Source organism: Esox lucius, chromosome 23, assembly GCF_011004845.1.
Source record: "Esox lucius isolate fEsoLuc1 chromosome 23, fEsoLuc1.pri, whole genome shotgun sequence".
NCBI classification, from domain to species: Eukaryota; Metazoa; Chordata; class Actinopteri; order Esociformes; family Esocidae; genus Esox; species Esox lucius.
In genome coordinates, this window is record NC_047591.1 from 7918766 (window position 1) to 7932564 (window position 13799).

The following is a 13799-nucleotide window of genomic DNA, read 5'->3' on the forward strand; positions in this document are numbered from 1 at the left end:
GTTTGTCACTGTGTGTAACGCTCCCAACTTGTGGATCAAACCACCGTACGAAAAAGATTTAGATTTAGATGATCGGTGTTAATGATAGGAGTCTGTCATAACATGCCTAGAGGTGTTTAATGATGGTGGTGTGAGCAGTAGAGCTGGTGCTTGGGTGGGGGGAACAGGATTAGAGTGGTGTGGAGAGATTACAGAAGCAGGGGGGACTGGTTTTCGGTTGATTTTCCGGTGTGTCATCTGTAATTCGTTCTGGCACCCGGCCTTTCTCCCTCAGCAGTCACCACTTTTCTGTCTAATGTCAGTCTAATAGCCTCTGTGTGGTTCATGGACGAGGCCCCTCCGGCATGGCTGATGATGGAGACGGCTTCATAACAGGCCCGCTCATGTTAGCCTCCACCTCTAATAATTCATTACATTTGTGAAGAGCTTTTTTCACACCCAAGGCGCCAATGAAACATTTCCAAATAGAAAGAATAGGCTTCAAATACAATCCAGAACATTGCACACAGAGAACAACAGAAGATACTGTAAATACACGGCTCGTCTGAGCAGCCATTATGTACCGCAGCCAAGGGGTCGCAGAGCTGGAAGACCTGTCACGCTCTGTGTTTTGTCTGCTGTACTGTTCAACTCTCTCCTTTTCTTTGGTTTGATAAGAATTGTATGAAGGTTTGATGAAGAACAGAAATTAAATGGCACAGATATAAGCCAAATAGAAGACCATCGATATCGAATCCACTCACCGCGACTCTACTCTTCTCTGTTCTGTGGTTGCGTGGTAACCTTTCTCTGTTCTGTGGTTGCGTTGTAACCTTTCTCTGTTCTGTGGTTGCGTGGTAACCTTTCTCTGTTCTGTGGTTGCGTGGTAACCTTTCTCTGTTCTGTGGTTGCGTGGTAACCTTTCTCTGTTCTGTGGTTGCGTGGTAACCTTTCTCTGTTCTGTGGTTGCGTGGTAACCTTTCTCTGTTCTGTGGTTGCGTGGTAACCTTTCTCTGTTCTGTGGTTGCGTGGTAACCTTTCTCTGTTCTGTGGTTGCGTGGTAACCTTTCTCTGTTCTGTGGTTGCGTTGTAACCTTTTTCTGTTCTGTGGTTGCGTGGTAACCTTTCTCTGTTCTGTGGTTGCGTGGTAACCTTTCTCTGTTCTGTGGTTGCGTGGTAACCTTTCTCTGTTCTGTGGTTGCGTGGTAACCTTTCTCTGTTCTGTGGTTGCGTTGTAACCTTTCTCTGTTCTGTGGTTGCGTGGTAACCTTTCTCTGTTCTGTGGTTGCGTGGTAACCTTTCTCTGTTCTGTGGTTGCGTGGTAACCTTTCTCTGTTCTGTGGTTGCGTGGTAACATTTCTCTTTTCCAATGTCTCCACCCTTCTCTTCCCCACTCTGAAGACTGATGCGGCTCCAAGAGAGTGATCATGAGGGTGTTCATGAGCTTGCCAGGTTTGCTACCCCCCCATCTCTCCAACTCCCCCCTTCCCATCGCTCTAAATCCCTTCTTCCCATATTTCTAAATCCCCTCTCCTCAGTACTCCAAGTCCCCTTTTCCTCATTTCACTGACTACCATCTCCCCTAATCTCTGTAACTTCCTTCACCACACCAACCTCCATTCCGCCCATCTCTCTAACTTCCCTTTCCTCGCTTTTATCATTAACTAACTCCCCTTTCCTCATATCACTAACTCCCCCCTCATCTCTCCATCTCCCCTTTTTCTACCTATACAACAACTTCTTCACCTGCAGGTAGTTGCCACACCTGGAGGAAAACCCACTTTTAACCTCTGACCCTTGAACTCACCCTCTCAACCTCTCCTTTTGCATTGTTGAGACGCATAGACTAAAGGAATGAACTAAAACGTTGTTTTCATCATGATGTAACCACAATGTCAATCAATCATTCACTAACAGGTACCTGAAGGATGATTCTAACAGCCTACTGATTTGGGTTCAGAGTTCAGATTCTGATCTAATCTTGATTCTAACCGTAAATGCGTTTTTACAGAATGCAGCTTAATCAAGAATCAAGATACTGGTGCTGTATACAGCTCGTGCTGTATGATCCAGTGTAGCGATGCAATGTGAGGTCACTGGCTAGCTAATCCTCTGGTTCTGTGGTCACAGTGTGGTCAAGGAGGAGGTCCCTGACAACGAACAGGAACGAGGCAACGAAGAGGCTGAGGGGGTACGTCTAACAAATATTCGGCGTATTTAGGTGCGTGTGTGCGTGCGTTTTCCTTGGAGTCATGTTATGTTGACGTGTATTAACAGGATGACCACGTCAGCGACCATGAGGAAGGAGAGGAAATGGAGGGAGAGGAGGAGGACGATGAAATGGAGGGAGAGGAGAGCTCTGAGGAGTCGGACTCTGAGGACCTCGATGAGAAAGGTGAAACACATGCACAGCCTTTGAGAAAGCCTTAAAAAAAGCCTCCTAAAGGGCCATGAGGAATGCCGACCGGGTCTTTTTCAAGCCCAACTATAACATCAAAGAACTTTTAATAAAAGAGCGCTAAATATAATTGAATAGTCCCATATAGCTACTGGGTGTGTGTATTTGTGGACAGAGAACTTCCAGGCGGACCTGGCCAACATCACGTGTGAGATCGCCATCAAGCAGAAGCTCATAGACGAGCTGGAGAACAGCCAGCGGCGTCTGCACACGCTCAAACAGCAGTACGAGCAGAAGCTGATGATGCTGCAGAGCAAGATCAGAGACACCCAGCTGGAGAGGGACAAGGTGCTTCACAACATGGGTAGGTATAGCAGAGGAGGTGCAGGAGAGGAGGTTCACGGCACGACAGACACAGAGAAAATGGTGGGTGATTAATGAAGGTTGTACTTCATTTGTTTAGGTGCATTTTCCTCTGTCGTTAGACCTAGGAGTGAGTATGCCCAGCTGCTACCTAACAAATCCTAATTTTTTTTAACAACTTGGTGTGTTTTGAGTTAATCTGTCTTTCATAATTTCTTACTTCACACACACATTACCACAGGCTTCTTTATGTAAAACCCTGCACTTGTGCGGATGGATTCTGGAAGGTTCTATGTGACTGTGGCAACTGTTGCTTTAGAAACACAGAATGACTGACTGTTGGTCTTGTACGAAGTCTGAGCTGAGCTGTGTGTTTCCACCATGCTTGTGTTTAGCTGAGTTAGTTGTGTCTGCAGGCTCCGTGGAGACGTGCACAGAGGAGAAGGCCAAGAAGATCAAGTTAGAGTATGAGAAGAAGCTCAGCTCTATGAACAAGGAGATGCAGAAGCTCCAGTCAGCCCAGAAGGAACACGCACGCCTTCTGAAAAACCAATCGCAGTATGAGAAACAGCTGAAGAAACTGAACCAGGATGTGGCTGAGATGAAGAAAACAAAGGTAAAGAAAACATTGTGAATGGATGGGTGGGGTTTTGGATGACATGGGGCCAAGTAACAATTAAGTCCTAAGCAACTCTCAAGTCTTAACCTTCAAGTCTCCATTCAAGTCCCAAGTAATAAAGGCCAAGTCCCAGGTTCCACAGCTCAAGTCACAAGTCCCTAATTTTTGGTTTCAAGTCTTCAAGTCAATGGTTAAAACAAATTGTGTTGGATGATCTTTTTTTGTTGTTGAATTCTTGAATTTGCTTAAATTAATCTAATATTATTCAGTAGGTTGTCTGTATGTATTTATGTTTTCCATTTTCTTCTTGGATAAAAAACATGTTTTAATATGTAAGGATGTTAAAAACAAAACAAAAATGCTGTCCACTTTGAAATAAAATACTAGGGGGGGCCATGCCAGACAATTGGAAAATATTACCAGAAAATCTGAAGAAATTAGGAGATGCCATGGGAATCTCATTGGTTAATGAGAAGAGAGGAACTTACTGTACGACCCTACATGAATCAGACTGTTGCTGAATTAGTTTGTTTTTTCTTCTTATCAAGTCAAGTCTCAGTTCACAAAATGTGACTGGATTCGTACGCGGGTCCAAGTAATGTGACTCAAATCCACATCTCAGGTTATATGGAGGGCTCCATATTTTGGCAATGATTTTTATCTATGAGTAACATGAACACATTATTATGTGATATTTTTTTGGTATTTATCTGTGTCCAGAATGAAGTATATTTGAGATACAGTAGTTTCACAAGCCAAACTACCACCATGCTAGCTGTTCACTAAGACTTCAGTCATTGTGGTAACGCTAGGTAGCGTAAACTTTTTGATAGCAACCTCTTTTAAAATGGAAATAAGAGACATTGACATTTAATCCAAGTGGATAAAGGGCCTCATTGCCAAACCCCTGAACTAACCCTTTAACGGCATGGAGGTTCTGAATGGGGGATGTATGCATGGATATACTGGTTGATTCCCTCGCTGACCAGTAAATACCATGTGTTGTGCTAGGTGAGTCTGATGCGCCAGATGAAGGAGCAACAGGAGAACAACAGAGCGTCAGAGTGCCGACGTAACAGAGAGATCGCTACTCTGAAGAAGGACCAGCGCAAACAGGAGGTAATGCTCCACGTGGACATGATGTGTGGAAAGTTGTGTTCAGGCACGTGACATCCCCACCTTGGGATCGATGTTGAATTCAACTGATATTATTTCCTGTCACTTCCAGCACCAGCTGAGACAGCTGGAAGCTCAGAAGAGGCAGCAGGAACTGATATTGCGCCGAAAGAATGAGGAGGTACAAAATTGTTGTTGTCGGACAAATTCAGGTGTTGTTTCAAAAAGGTTTTCTCCTTATTAAACATGGCACTACTGTTCTCCTTTTTAAAGGTGACAGCTTTGAGGAGACAGGTGAGGCCCGCCTCTGGAAAGGTGAACAGAAAGGTGAGCCTACCGGAGCCTCTCCAGGACCCGTCACACCGCGGCATCCCAGGCCGACCTCACTCTGCCGGGGCAACAGCCCCCAATGGCACACCGAGGTATGGATGACTGTGTATCAGCGCTGCCACGCTGAGTTCCTCAGTAATATCCTGCCCCCCGCTGTCTACTGATATCTGGTGTTTCCCACTAACCAGGAAGTACCCGGCCCGGATGGGCAGTGTCTACACCAACAGGACCGCCCGGGCTAAATGGCAGTCTCTGGAGAGACGGATCACCGACATCATCATGCAGAGGCTGACTATCTCCAACATGGAGGCTGAAATGAACCGCCTCCTCAAGGTAAAATTTATCTACTGGATTCCTGCCAGGCTGATCCAAGTATGGTTCTATGAGAATGAGACATTCATAATTGTTGCCATTTGGTGTAGAACAATAGTTCTCCTCCTTTTTGTAGTTTTTAGAAAGGCAATTCCGAAAGCGTTTTACCAGAACCATTTGACATTCCCTTCCTCCCGGCCCTCTTACAGCAACGTGAGGACTTGACCAAGCGAAGGGAGAAGGTGTCTCGTAAGAGGGAGAAGATCGCCACAGAGGGGACTGATGCGGACCGAAGCGTCCAGTCTCTGACCGAGGAGATGGATGCCCTGGCGGCCAATATTGACTACATCAACGACAGCATCGCTGACTGTCAGGCTAACATCATGCAGATGGAGGAAGCTAAGGTCAGCTGGCAAGAGACAGACAGACAGGCACAGTACCAGTCAAAAGTTTAGACTCATTGTATGTATATATTATGATGTTTTGCAACGCAGGAGGAGGGAGACACGGTGGACGTTACCGCGGTGATCAGCGCCTGCAACCTATCAGAAGCCCGTTTCCTGCTTGATCACTTCCTGCACATGACCATTAACAAGGTGCCGACAGAATGACTGTTCCTAAGCTGTTTATCTGACAGCCTTCTGAATGTTGTAAAATTATTTTTTAAATTCCATTTCCGTGACTGAACGTTTATCCAGGGCCTGCAGGCGGCCCAGAAGGAGTCCCAGGTAAAGGTGATGGAGGGCCGACTGAAGCAGACGGAGATCAACAGCGCCACTCAGAACCAGCTGCTGTTCCACATGCTGAAGGAGAAGGCGGAACTGAACCCAGAGTTGGATGCTCTGCTGGGCAACGCGCTGCAAGGTAGGTCATGGGACACACTAATTCATCTTTTGGCTGCGCTTTATTTCGCAGTCCACTATTTGTTGCAGTGCTTAACATGTACTATTGACAAATCCTTTAAAGAAATAATTTTATATGAACACGTTCCTTTTTTCTGTGGTCTTTAAGCACTCGGACTGTGAAATAAAATGTCAACATTTTGGTTTGAGTTTGGTTTGATTTATTTTCTGTTTTTTTTTTTCTGTTTGTTCACGTTGAATTCAATCAGAGATAAGTTACCTAGTGGAGGGTAAGTAATAAACCAAAGATTTATTGGACTCAGACTGGTCTCCCTCAAAGCCCCTCCTCCCCCTAAAACTCCCCTTTAAGACTAACCTAAGATCCTAACATTGCCAGTAGGTGCATGAGGTGGTGTGTATCCCTCAGTCCCTTGACTCACTAACCCTGTGTGACCCTCCCCGTCCTCCTTTTGGATGACCAGCTCTTGTCCTTGGAACTGAGTACTAAGACTTAGCATTAGCTTACATACTGCCCACCCCCCCACCCCCCCATGAAAACCTGTTCGGTACTACTACGACTCCAACTTCAAAGGAGTTGCCTTCTTTGAAACGGCCACGTCAGATGCATTGTACTAATGTTACGTATAGTATGCCGTGCTATTGACCACTGACCCCTGTTGTAATTGACCTCTGGCTTTTGAACTTTGAGCTCCCTTAGAGCTCCTTCAAATTCAGTCCGTTTTTTTTCGCTACTGCAGCATGAGAACACCGCGTGCACTTGCTTTTATTCCGACATCCAGACTGGACGCTGATTACCTCTTACAGTGGAAGACTGTGGAATACACTCGGAGTTGGTAGTCTCACCACCAGTCTGTTCAGCTAGCATACCAGTCAGTGCCGCTCCTTGTCATTCCCGGAAACACGTGGATAGAGATGGTGGAATGGGAGCTTAAGACCGGGATATCCTGGCTACAGTGTTGGTGTTCGTCATGGGATATTTGACATTGTGAAGTGGAGCCAAAATCACTGCCCATTGGACCATGCAGGAGGCTTACTGTGAGCCCAGTATGACAGTGGTGTGAGGGCCCAGTATAACAGGGTGTTTTTCTCACCCTAAGCAGAAAATGGAGATGACAGCAGTAGTGACGAGTCCTCTACTCCCAGCCCAGCAACTGAGGGAAGGTAAAAAACAGTTAATCACTGGGGATATTAAATATTGGATAAAAAAATGTTAGTAATTAAATCAAACAATTGCTGATAACCCCTACAGTGGTCCATAGGTAGTCTGTCAGTGTATGAGTGACATGTGAATTGACCCTCCATTCTATGGTTTCAGTTCATTGGCCTCGGATCTCCTGAAGCTGTGTGGGGAGGCCAAACCTAGAAAGGTACTGTCACGTACAGTGGTCCACCAAAGCGTTTCTCAGAAAAGCCATGTTGATTACATTCACTTGACTCAAGTCGGTAACTGATGAAAACGGTAAAGACTGATGAGGTGCTGCTGTTCACAAAGCGCCATTTGCATGTGGATATTGTATGCGATGAAGGATCGACTCATTGATTGGTCGGACCAATCCCACTACCACAGGCGCGCAGAAGAACCACCACCCAGATGGAGCTGCTGTATGCTGGAAGTGGAGACTTTGACTCGTCCACTGGGGACTTCTCTGCCTCCCTGCTGCCTCTACCGATGGTCCAGGAGGGGTTGGGGGACATGGGGACAGCGGCAGCACTTCCTGGGGACAGGGAGCTCACCGGGCCCTCCTCGGCACTTACCACCAGGATGTCCAGCCTGTAAGCCCTTGCTTTAACATACACAGTAAACACCATCATTGATCTAGAGCATAATAGATTAAAGGTCAAACCTGTCATCTGTACTCATGTGCCTTTGATGGTTTAGGCTTCATATTGTAACAGCGTTTAATACTATTGAAGAAACAAAATGCATGACAAGGATAGAAAGCTTTACGTTCTTTGCCCCTTTCCAATGTCTTGTTGTCCTTCAGTGCGTCGTCACTGGTCAGCGTGACCTGTCACTCAACCTGTTCTTCTGCCCGTGTAGTTCAGGAGTCCGCCCCGCCGCGGGAACTGAGAGGAGACCTTCAGAGCGTTCGCCTCAGACGCGCAGGAGGATGCTGGAGAAAGGGACACATGCCCCTGTCGACCCCAGGGGTCACCCGTCGAGAGAGACCAAGGGGCACGCACACACTCCCATCGGCGTGCCTGCGGCCATAGAGAAGGGCCCTGACGTCAAACCAGCGTGAGAGATGATATTACACACTAACGAACGACGTTCGCCTCACGTTTGGTGTTCATGCGAGGTTCCTGTGGGTAATAGTAGCACTTTGTGTTTCAGGTTGGAAGATCTAACTATATACGAAGGACAACGGTATGTGAATTAACTGTATGTCTCCCAATATGCTACACATCTAATGACCCAACTATATCCTAATAATCTAAAAAAATTATATATATATAAAAAATACATATCCAAGCATTGTCTTAACAACGTCCCAGCGGTGTCTTTAAGAGAGTCTCAACTGTGTCCTCACCACTACTGACAGTGTCTTGTGTCCTGGCTATAGAGGGGTGATCAACCCTGTGCCAGCCCCTAAAAGCGGCCGTACGGCCAGGCTACAATGTGTCTACATGGCAGAGGGACACACCAAACCGGTCATGTGTGTCGACTGCACTAACGACTTGCTCTTCACCGGATCTAAAGGTACAGCTCTGTCGTTTAAAATCAACCCATGACCTCTTCATCAGTCATCACATTCGGCAATACCTCCACTTAGGGTTATGGTGGGATTCATGTTGTTTCAGACTAATTGGAAACGTGTTATAACTCCTGTGTGTGTGTGTGTGTGTGTGTGTGTGCATGCGCGCGTGCAGATCGTACGTGTAAGGTGTGGAACCTGGTTACCGGTCAGGAGATCATGTCTCTGAGTGGTCATCCCAGCAGTGTGGTCTCCGTGAGGTACTGTTCCAGCCTGGTCTTCACCGTCTCCACCTCCTACATCAAGGTGTGGGACATCCGAGACTCCGCCAAGTGCATACGCACCCTCACGTGAGTGTCCATGGAGTACATCTGAAAACCTCTGTTATTTTCAAAGATTGAGTTGAGGAATGCCGGTTCCTTATTCGGCACATCCTAGGACATTCTAGAGAACTCAAAAATAGATGGGGGAAAAAAAGAGGTGCTATTTGAAAAAACGAGTTTTCCATTCACATGGAGTTGATGGCTATGTGCGCGTGCGTATGTGTTCAGGTCGTCTGGCCAGGTGAACGTAGGGGACAGCTGTGTTTCTCTGCGGTCCCTGACAATCCCTCCTGGAGAGAACCAGATCAACCAGATCTCTCTGAACCCCACTGGGTCTTACTTGTACTCGGCCTCGGGCAACTCAGTCCGCATGTGGGACCTCAGAAAGTAAGTACTTCTATTGCAATCTCCAAATGGTCTTTGGGCAGATGTGCCTATCCAGAGCCAATTACAGGTGAAATTTAAGTGAGGTGCATGGCTCAAGGGCACGTCTGCAGATTTTTCACCTAGTCGGTTCAGGGATTTGAATGACGCTGTTAGCACTAGGCTAACTGCCACCAGTATTATCAATACGACTTGAGCTTCCATACAAAGACAGCTGAAGAAAGTGCAATATTTGTTCAAAATAGTGTAAAATATTTAGTAGTTATTATTTTCCAAATCTTTACTGAACAGGTGAAGACCTGTAATGAAGATGGGGGCATGGTATGATGGAGACAGATTTATTGAACCCCTAAACATGCACCCTGACCATTAAACCCCTTAACCCCCAGGTTTGTTTCGACGGGAAAGCTGACCGGTCACCTGGGTCCGGTCATGTGTCTCACCGTCGACCAGATGAGCAACGGCCAAGACGTGGTCTTGACGGGCTCCAAGGACCACAGCCTGAAGGTGTTTGAGGTGACAGAGGGGGCCCAGGGCAGTATCGTGGCCTGTCACAACTTCGAGCCGTCCCACCATGAGTGCATCGACTCCCTGGCCATTCAGGGGGACAACCTCTACAGCGGCTCCAGGGACTACTGCATCAAGAAGTGGGACCTGTCCCGCAAACGACTGGTACAGGTAAGACGCACGCTCGCTGTGTACAGGACAGACAGGCAGGCAGGCAGGTAGACCGAGATTTCTCGGTGTCATAAAATAGCTATGATTTGCTTATGTGTTTTTGCTAGCTGTGTGTTTCTCAGCGGCTTGTGGCCCCGTTCCTCATCTGTCTGATGCTTCCCCCACAGCAGGTGGTCAGTGCTCACTTTGACTGGGTGAGCGCCCTGGGGATGGTGCCAGGCAGCCAGGTAGTGCTGAGCGCCGACCGGGGAGGTGTGTTGAAGCTGTGGCACGCCGACACCCTGGAGCCACTCGGAGAACTGAGGGGACACGACAGCCCGGTCAACGGCATGGCAACCAACAACAGCCAGCTATTCACCGCCTCAGAGTGAGTCTAACGGCTAACCTTATAAGGCCTTGTAAGGCGACATTAATTGAATGCCGTACGACCTGACTTTGCGCCTTATGCTCAGAATGTCGGCTAACTTGGACCGTGAACTTGTGAGACTGCGAACCAGGGCCATGGACAGACATGAAATAAGGTTACTTTACCCAACGTGGATGCACGTTTTTGGCCTTTTTTTAAAGAAACAGATGGAAGGTGGAGACAACCACCTCTATCTAGTGTAGTCAGAACAAATAGTGTACTGTAGCATTTGGAACTGCGTATTAATTCACAACCTTTCTCATATGAAGGAGTAAGGCCATATGTGTAGAAGAAGAAAACGTTTCTTATTGATGTTCACTATTACAGAGAGTGCTTTCAGAGAACGTACTCTGTCCCTAACCATTGTCTCCAACCAACCGCAATTTTTTTGCACAGTTTAAATCAAGCAGTGACTCATCATATCTCTGATCTGCATGTTGATCCAGCTTCTGATGGTCTTTCTTGTGTGATCTTGTGTGACAGTGACAAAACAGTGAAGATCTGGCAAGTAAAAGGATCTTTGGAGGATGGGATCTATTGACACTGCGAAGGAGACATCTGGACTGTGAACGGGCAGAGCTCTGTGGATCTGCTCGATCACACTGGATCTACTACAGCCCTTAGATCGATTGCTCCCTTATGGATCTAACACAAGATCCATCTTCAGCTGTTCTGCACAGTGCTCCAGGAAAGGAGAGCCTCAAAGAATGTCATCGAGTTCCACAGCTCAAGACATTCAGTCGACCAGGCCGGAGGAGTGTAGCACCCCAGTCGTGGCGGTCGCCTGGAGAAATGTCAAGGCCCCTGACCGCTCCAGTGAATGACCACCGGTGCCTGAACCCACGCCGTGTTCTCATCGACGTAATCCGTGACTGCGCGTATGTGATCTTCTCTTCGTGTCAGAAGGTGGAACGTCTTCTAAAACCAGGTCCTATGAAGGAAGGTCTTTCTTCAGCTGTTACTGCCAAACCCAGTCAGGTCCTCAGTGAGGGGGGGGGGGGGTAGAAAAGGTAATGAAAACACAGTGAACTCGTGGTGTGGGAAGGTGTAGCTGACCTCCGCCACGGAAACCCAGAGCAACGGGAGTCTGTGTCATAATCGCACCACAAACGGTGTGGCGAGGGTTGGTCTCGATCCGAATCCAAGTGTTGCTTTTACTGTCTGCACCTTGAGATTGTGTAGAGTGCTCGACCCATTTACACATTCCTCTGTGCTTGTACAGAACCTCTTTACTGTTTGTATTCAAACCTCGAACTACAAAAGGTGATTTGATCTGTCATTTTTTTGTCAGTGTGTGTATTTATTTGTGTTTCTTGATAACTTTAAAACCTCCACGTTTTTTGAGCTTCCACTTAATATGTCCAGTGGGACGGCATCGATCAGGCGCCAGCCCAAGTCAACCCAATACCCATCTGTGTCATAATAGAGACTGAACAGAGCCTAGAGATGCAGGTTATTATCAGTGCCGGTGAATCTTATTCCATAGCTATAGATCGTTGCAACCTTTCCCGTGTGGATATATATCATTACAACCTTATCCGTGTGGACTAGCCTTCGACGCCTAGGTTGGTATAAAGTGAAGATTATTATGACCACATCTTAATGTGAATACAAATCTGCTGTTTGTCCTCTGTCTGAACATCTTGTGCACAAATTCTGACTTTTTGTGATTCTAATGTCAGATGTAGTGTGGAAATAAATGACTGTAAGAAGTCTGTCAGAAATAACATTTGCTGGTGTATCTTTCAAGGTGTGTGCGTGTGTGTGTGTTTCCATCAATTGACCACTTGGCGGCAGTATAACAGAAACAATGGGATCATTATTTGACAGTGGGATAATAGTTTTTTGTCCCCTATTTTCGTTGATCAATATATTCTGGCCATTGAAATTATTAATCGGTTGCAGCAAACGATTCCCAATTTGTTTTGCAGCAACGATAAGAAGCAAAAAAACCATCCCTCTATGCAAATAGTTGTTACCGGGGAGCTCTGTAATGACAATATGTCCTTCATAACAAATTACAGTTGCTCATAAAATGAAGGGAACACACAAATCACACATCGGGTCTCGATGAACGAAATATATTAAAGATCAAAATGTTTACTGTACATTGTGTCATTCATTGAGAACAAATTGATGTAACAACGGTCACTGGAAACCAAAACCGAGGACTGGATTCAAACTCACACTAAAAATCTAAGTAAACACTGGAAATCACAGGCAGTTCCAATTCATAATGTGACTCAGTCGTGTGTATGGCCACCACGTGCCTGAATGCACTCCCGACAACGTCTGGGCATGCTCCTGATCAGACGGTGGATGGTGTCATGGGGGATCTCCTCCCAGACCTGGATCAAGGCATCAGTGAAGTCCTGGACAGTCTGTGGTGCTACTTGGCGGTGTCAGATGCACTGATACATGACGTCCCAGTTCTCAATTGCATTCAGTCTGGGGAACGTGAGGGCCAGTCAATGGCATTAATGCCTTCGTCATCCAGGAACTGCGTACACCCCCCTGGGTTCCTCCTAAGCACCAGGGGGAACCCAGGGCCCACTGCAACAGTGTAAGTTCTGACGATGGGTCTGAGGATTTCATCCCGGTACCTAACCGCAGTCAGGGTACTGTTGGCTAGCATGTGGAGGTCTGTGCGACCCTCCAAGGATATGCCTCCCCAGACCATCACTGACCCACCGCCAAACATGTCATGCTGGATAATGTTGTAGGCAGCATAACATTCACCACGGCGTCTCCAGACTGTTTCACATTTGTCACATGTGCTCAGTGTGAACCTGCTCTCATCTGTGAAGAGAAAAGGGCGCTAATGGCGATTCTGGTGTTCTCTGGCGAATGCCAATCGAGCTGCACAGTGCAGGGCTGTGAGCCCTCATGCCACCCTCATGGAGTCTGTTTCTGACAATTGGGTCAGAGACATGCACACCAGTAGCCCACTGGAGGTCATTTTGTAGGGCTCTGGCTCTGCTCTTACTGTTTCTTGCACAAAGGAGCAGATATCGGTCCTGCTGCTGGGTTGATGCCCTTCTATGGCCTTGTCCATCTCTCCTTGTATAATGGCCCGTCTCCTGGTATCTCCTCCCTGCTCTTGAGACTGTAGTGGGAGACACAGCAAACCTACCATGGCACATATGGATGTGCCATCCTGGAGGAGCTGGACTGCTTGAGTAACCTGAATGGGCTGCAGGTATCGCCTCATGCTACCAGTAGTGACAAGGACACTAGCAAAATGCAAAACTAGAGAAGAATCAGTCAGGAAGGATAAGGAGAGAGCAAGTGTCTGTGGCCACCACCTGCAAAACCATTCACTTTTTGGGGCC

The 13799-nt window shown here is 47.0% G+C and overlaps 1 protein-coding gene across 9 annotated transcripts in view; it reads left to right on the plus strand.

Moving 5' to 3' along the window:
- Nucleotides 1-12194, plus strand: part of LOC105028205 (kinesin-like protein KIF21A) — a 36010-nt gene extending 23816 nt beyond the window's left edge. For 2 of the 9 annotated variants that reach the window (XM_034290089.1, XM_034290093.1), the window contains exons 12-36: nucleotides 1381-1431; nucleotides 2110-2170; nucleotides 2257-2374; nucleotides 2553-2741; nucleotides 2841-2870; nucleotides 3157-3356; nucleotides 4371-4478; nucleotides 4588-4656; nucleotides 4749-4897; nucleotides 4994-5138; nucleotides 5327-5521; nucleotides 5612-5713; nucleotides 5816-5981; nucleotides 6229-6249; nucleotides 7078-7141; nucleotides 7296-7347; nucleotides 7548-7753; nucleotides 8022-8219; nucleotides 8316-8348; nucleotides 8545-8681; nucleotides 8852-9026; nucleotides 9228-9386; nucleotides 9773-10061; nucleotides 10229-10428; nucleotides 10951-12194. In XM_034290089.1, the coding sequence (XP_034145980.1) occupies nucleotides 1381-1431; nucleotides 2110-2170; nucleotides 2257-2374; nucleotides 2553-2741; nucleotides 2841-2870; nucleotides 3157-3356; nucleotides 4371-4478; nucleotides 4588-4656; nucleotides 4749-4897; nucleotides 4994-5138; nucleotides 5327-5521; nucleotides 5612-5713; nucleotides 5816-5981; nucleotides 6229-6249; nucleotides 7078-7141; nucleotides 7296-7347; nucleotides 7548-7753; nucleotides 8022-8219; nucleotides 8316-8348; nucleotides 8545-8681; nucleotides 8852-9026; nucleotides 9228-9386; nucleotides 9773-10061; nucleotides 10229-10428; nucleotides 10951-11008 (3175 nt within the window). In that variant the 3' untranslated portion in view covers nucleotides 11009-12194. The remainder of the gene's footprint in view (nucleotides 1-1380; nucleotides 1432-2109; nucleotides 2171-2256; nucleotides 2375-2552; nucleotides 2742-2840; nucleotides 2871-3156; nucleotides 3357-4370; nucleotides 4479-4587; nucleotides 4657-4748; nucleotides 4898-4993; nucleotides 5139-5326; nucleotides 5522-5611; nucleotides 5714-5815; nucleotides 5982-6228; nucleotides 6250-7077; nucleotides 7142-7295; nucleotides 7348-7547; nucleotides 7754-8021; nucleotides 8220-8315; nucleotides 8349-8544; nucleotides 8682-8851; nucleotides 9027-9227; nucleotides 9387-9772; nucleotides 10062-10228; nucleotides 10429-10950) is intronic. The other 7 variants (XM_034290090.1, XM_034290091.1, XM_034290092.1 and 4 more) reach the window with 7 other exon arrangements.
- Nucleotides 12195-13799: the final 1605 nt, after the last annotated feature.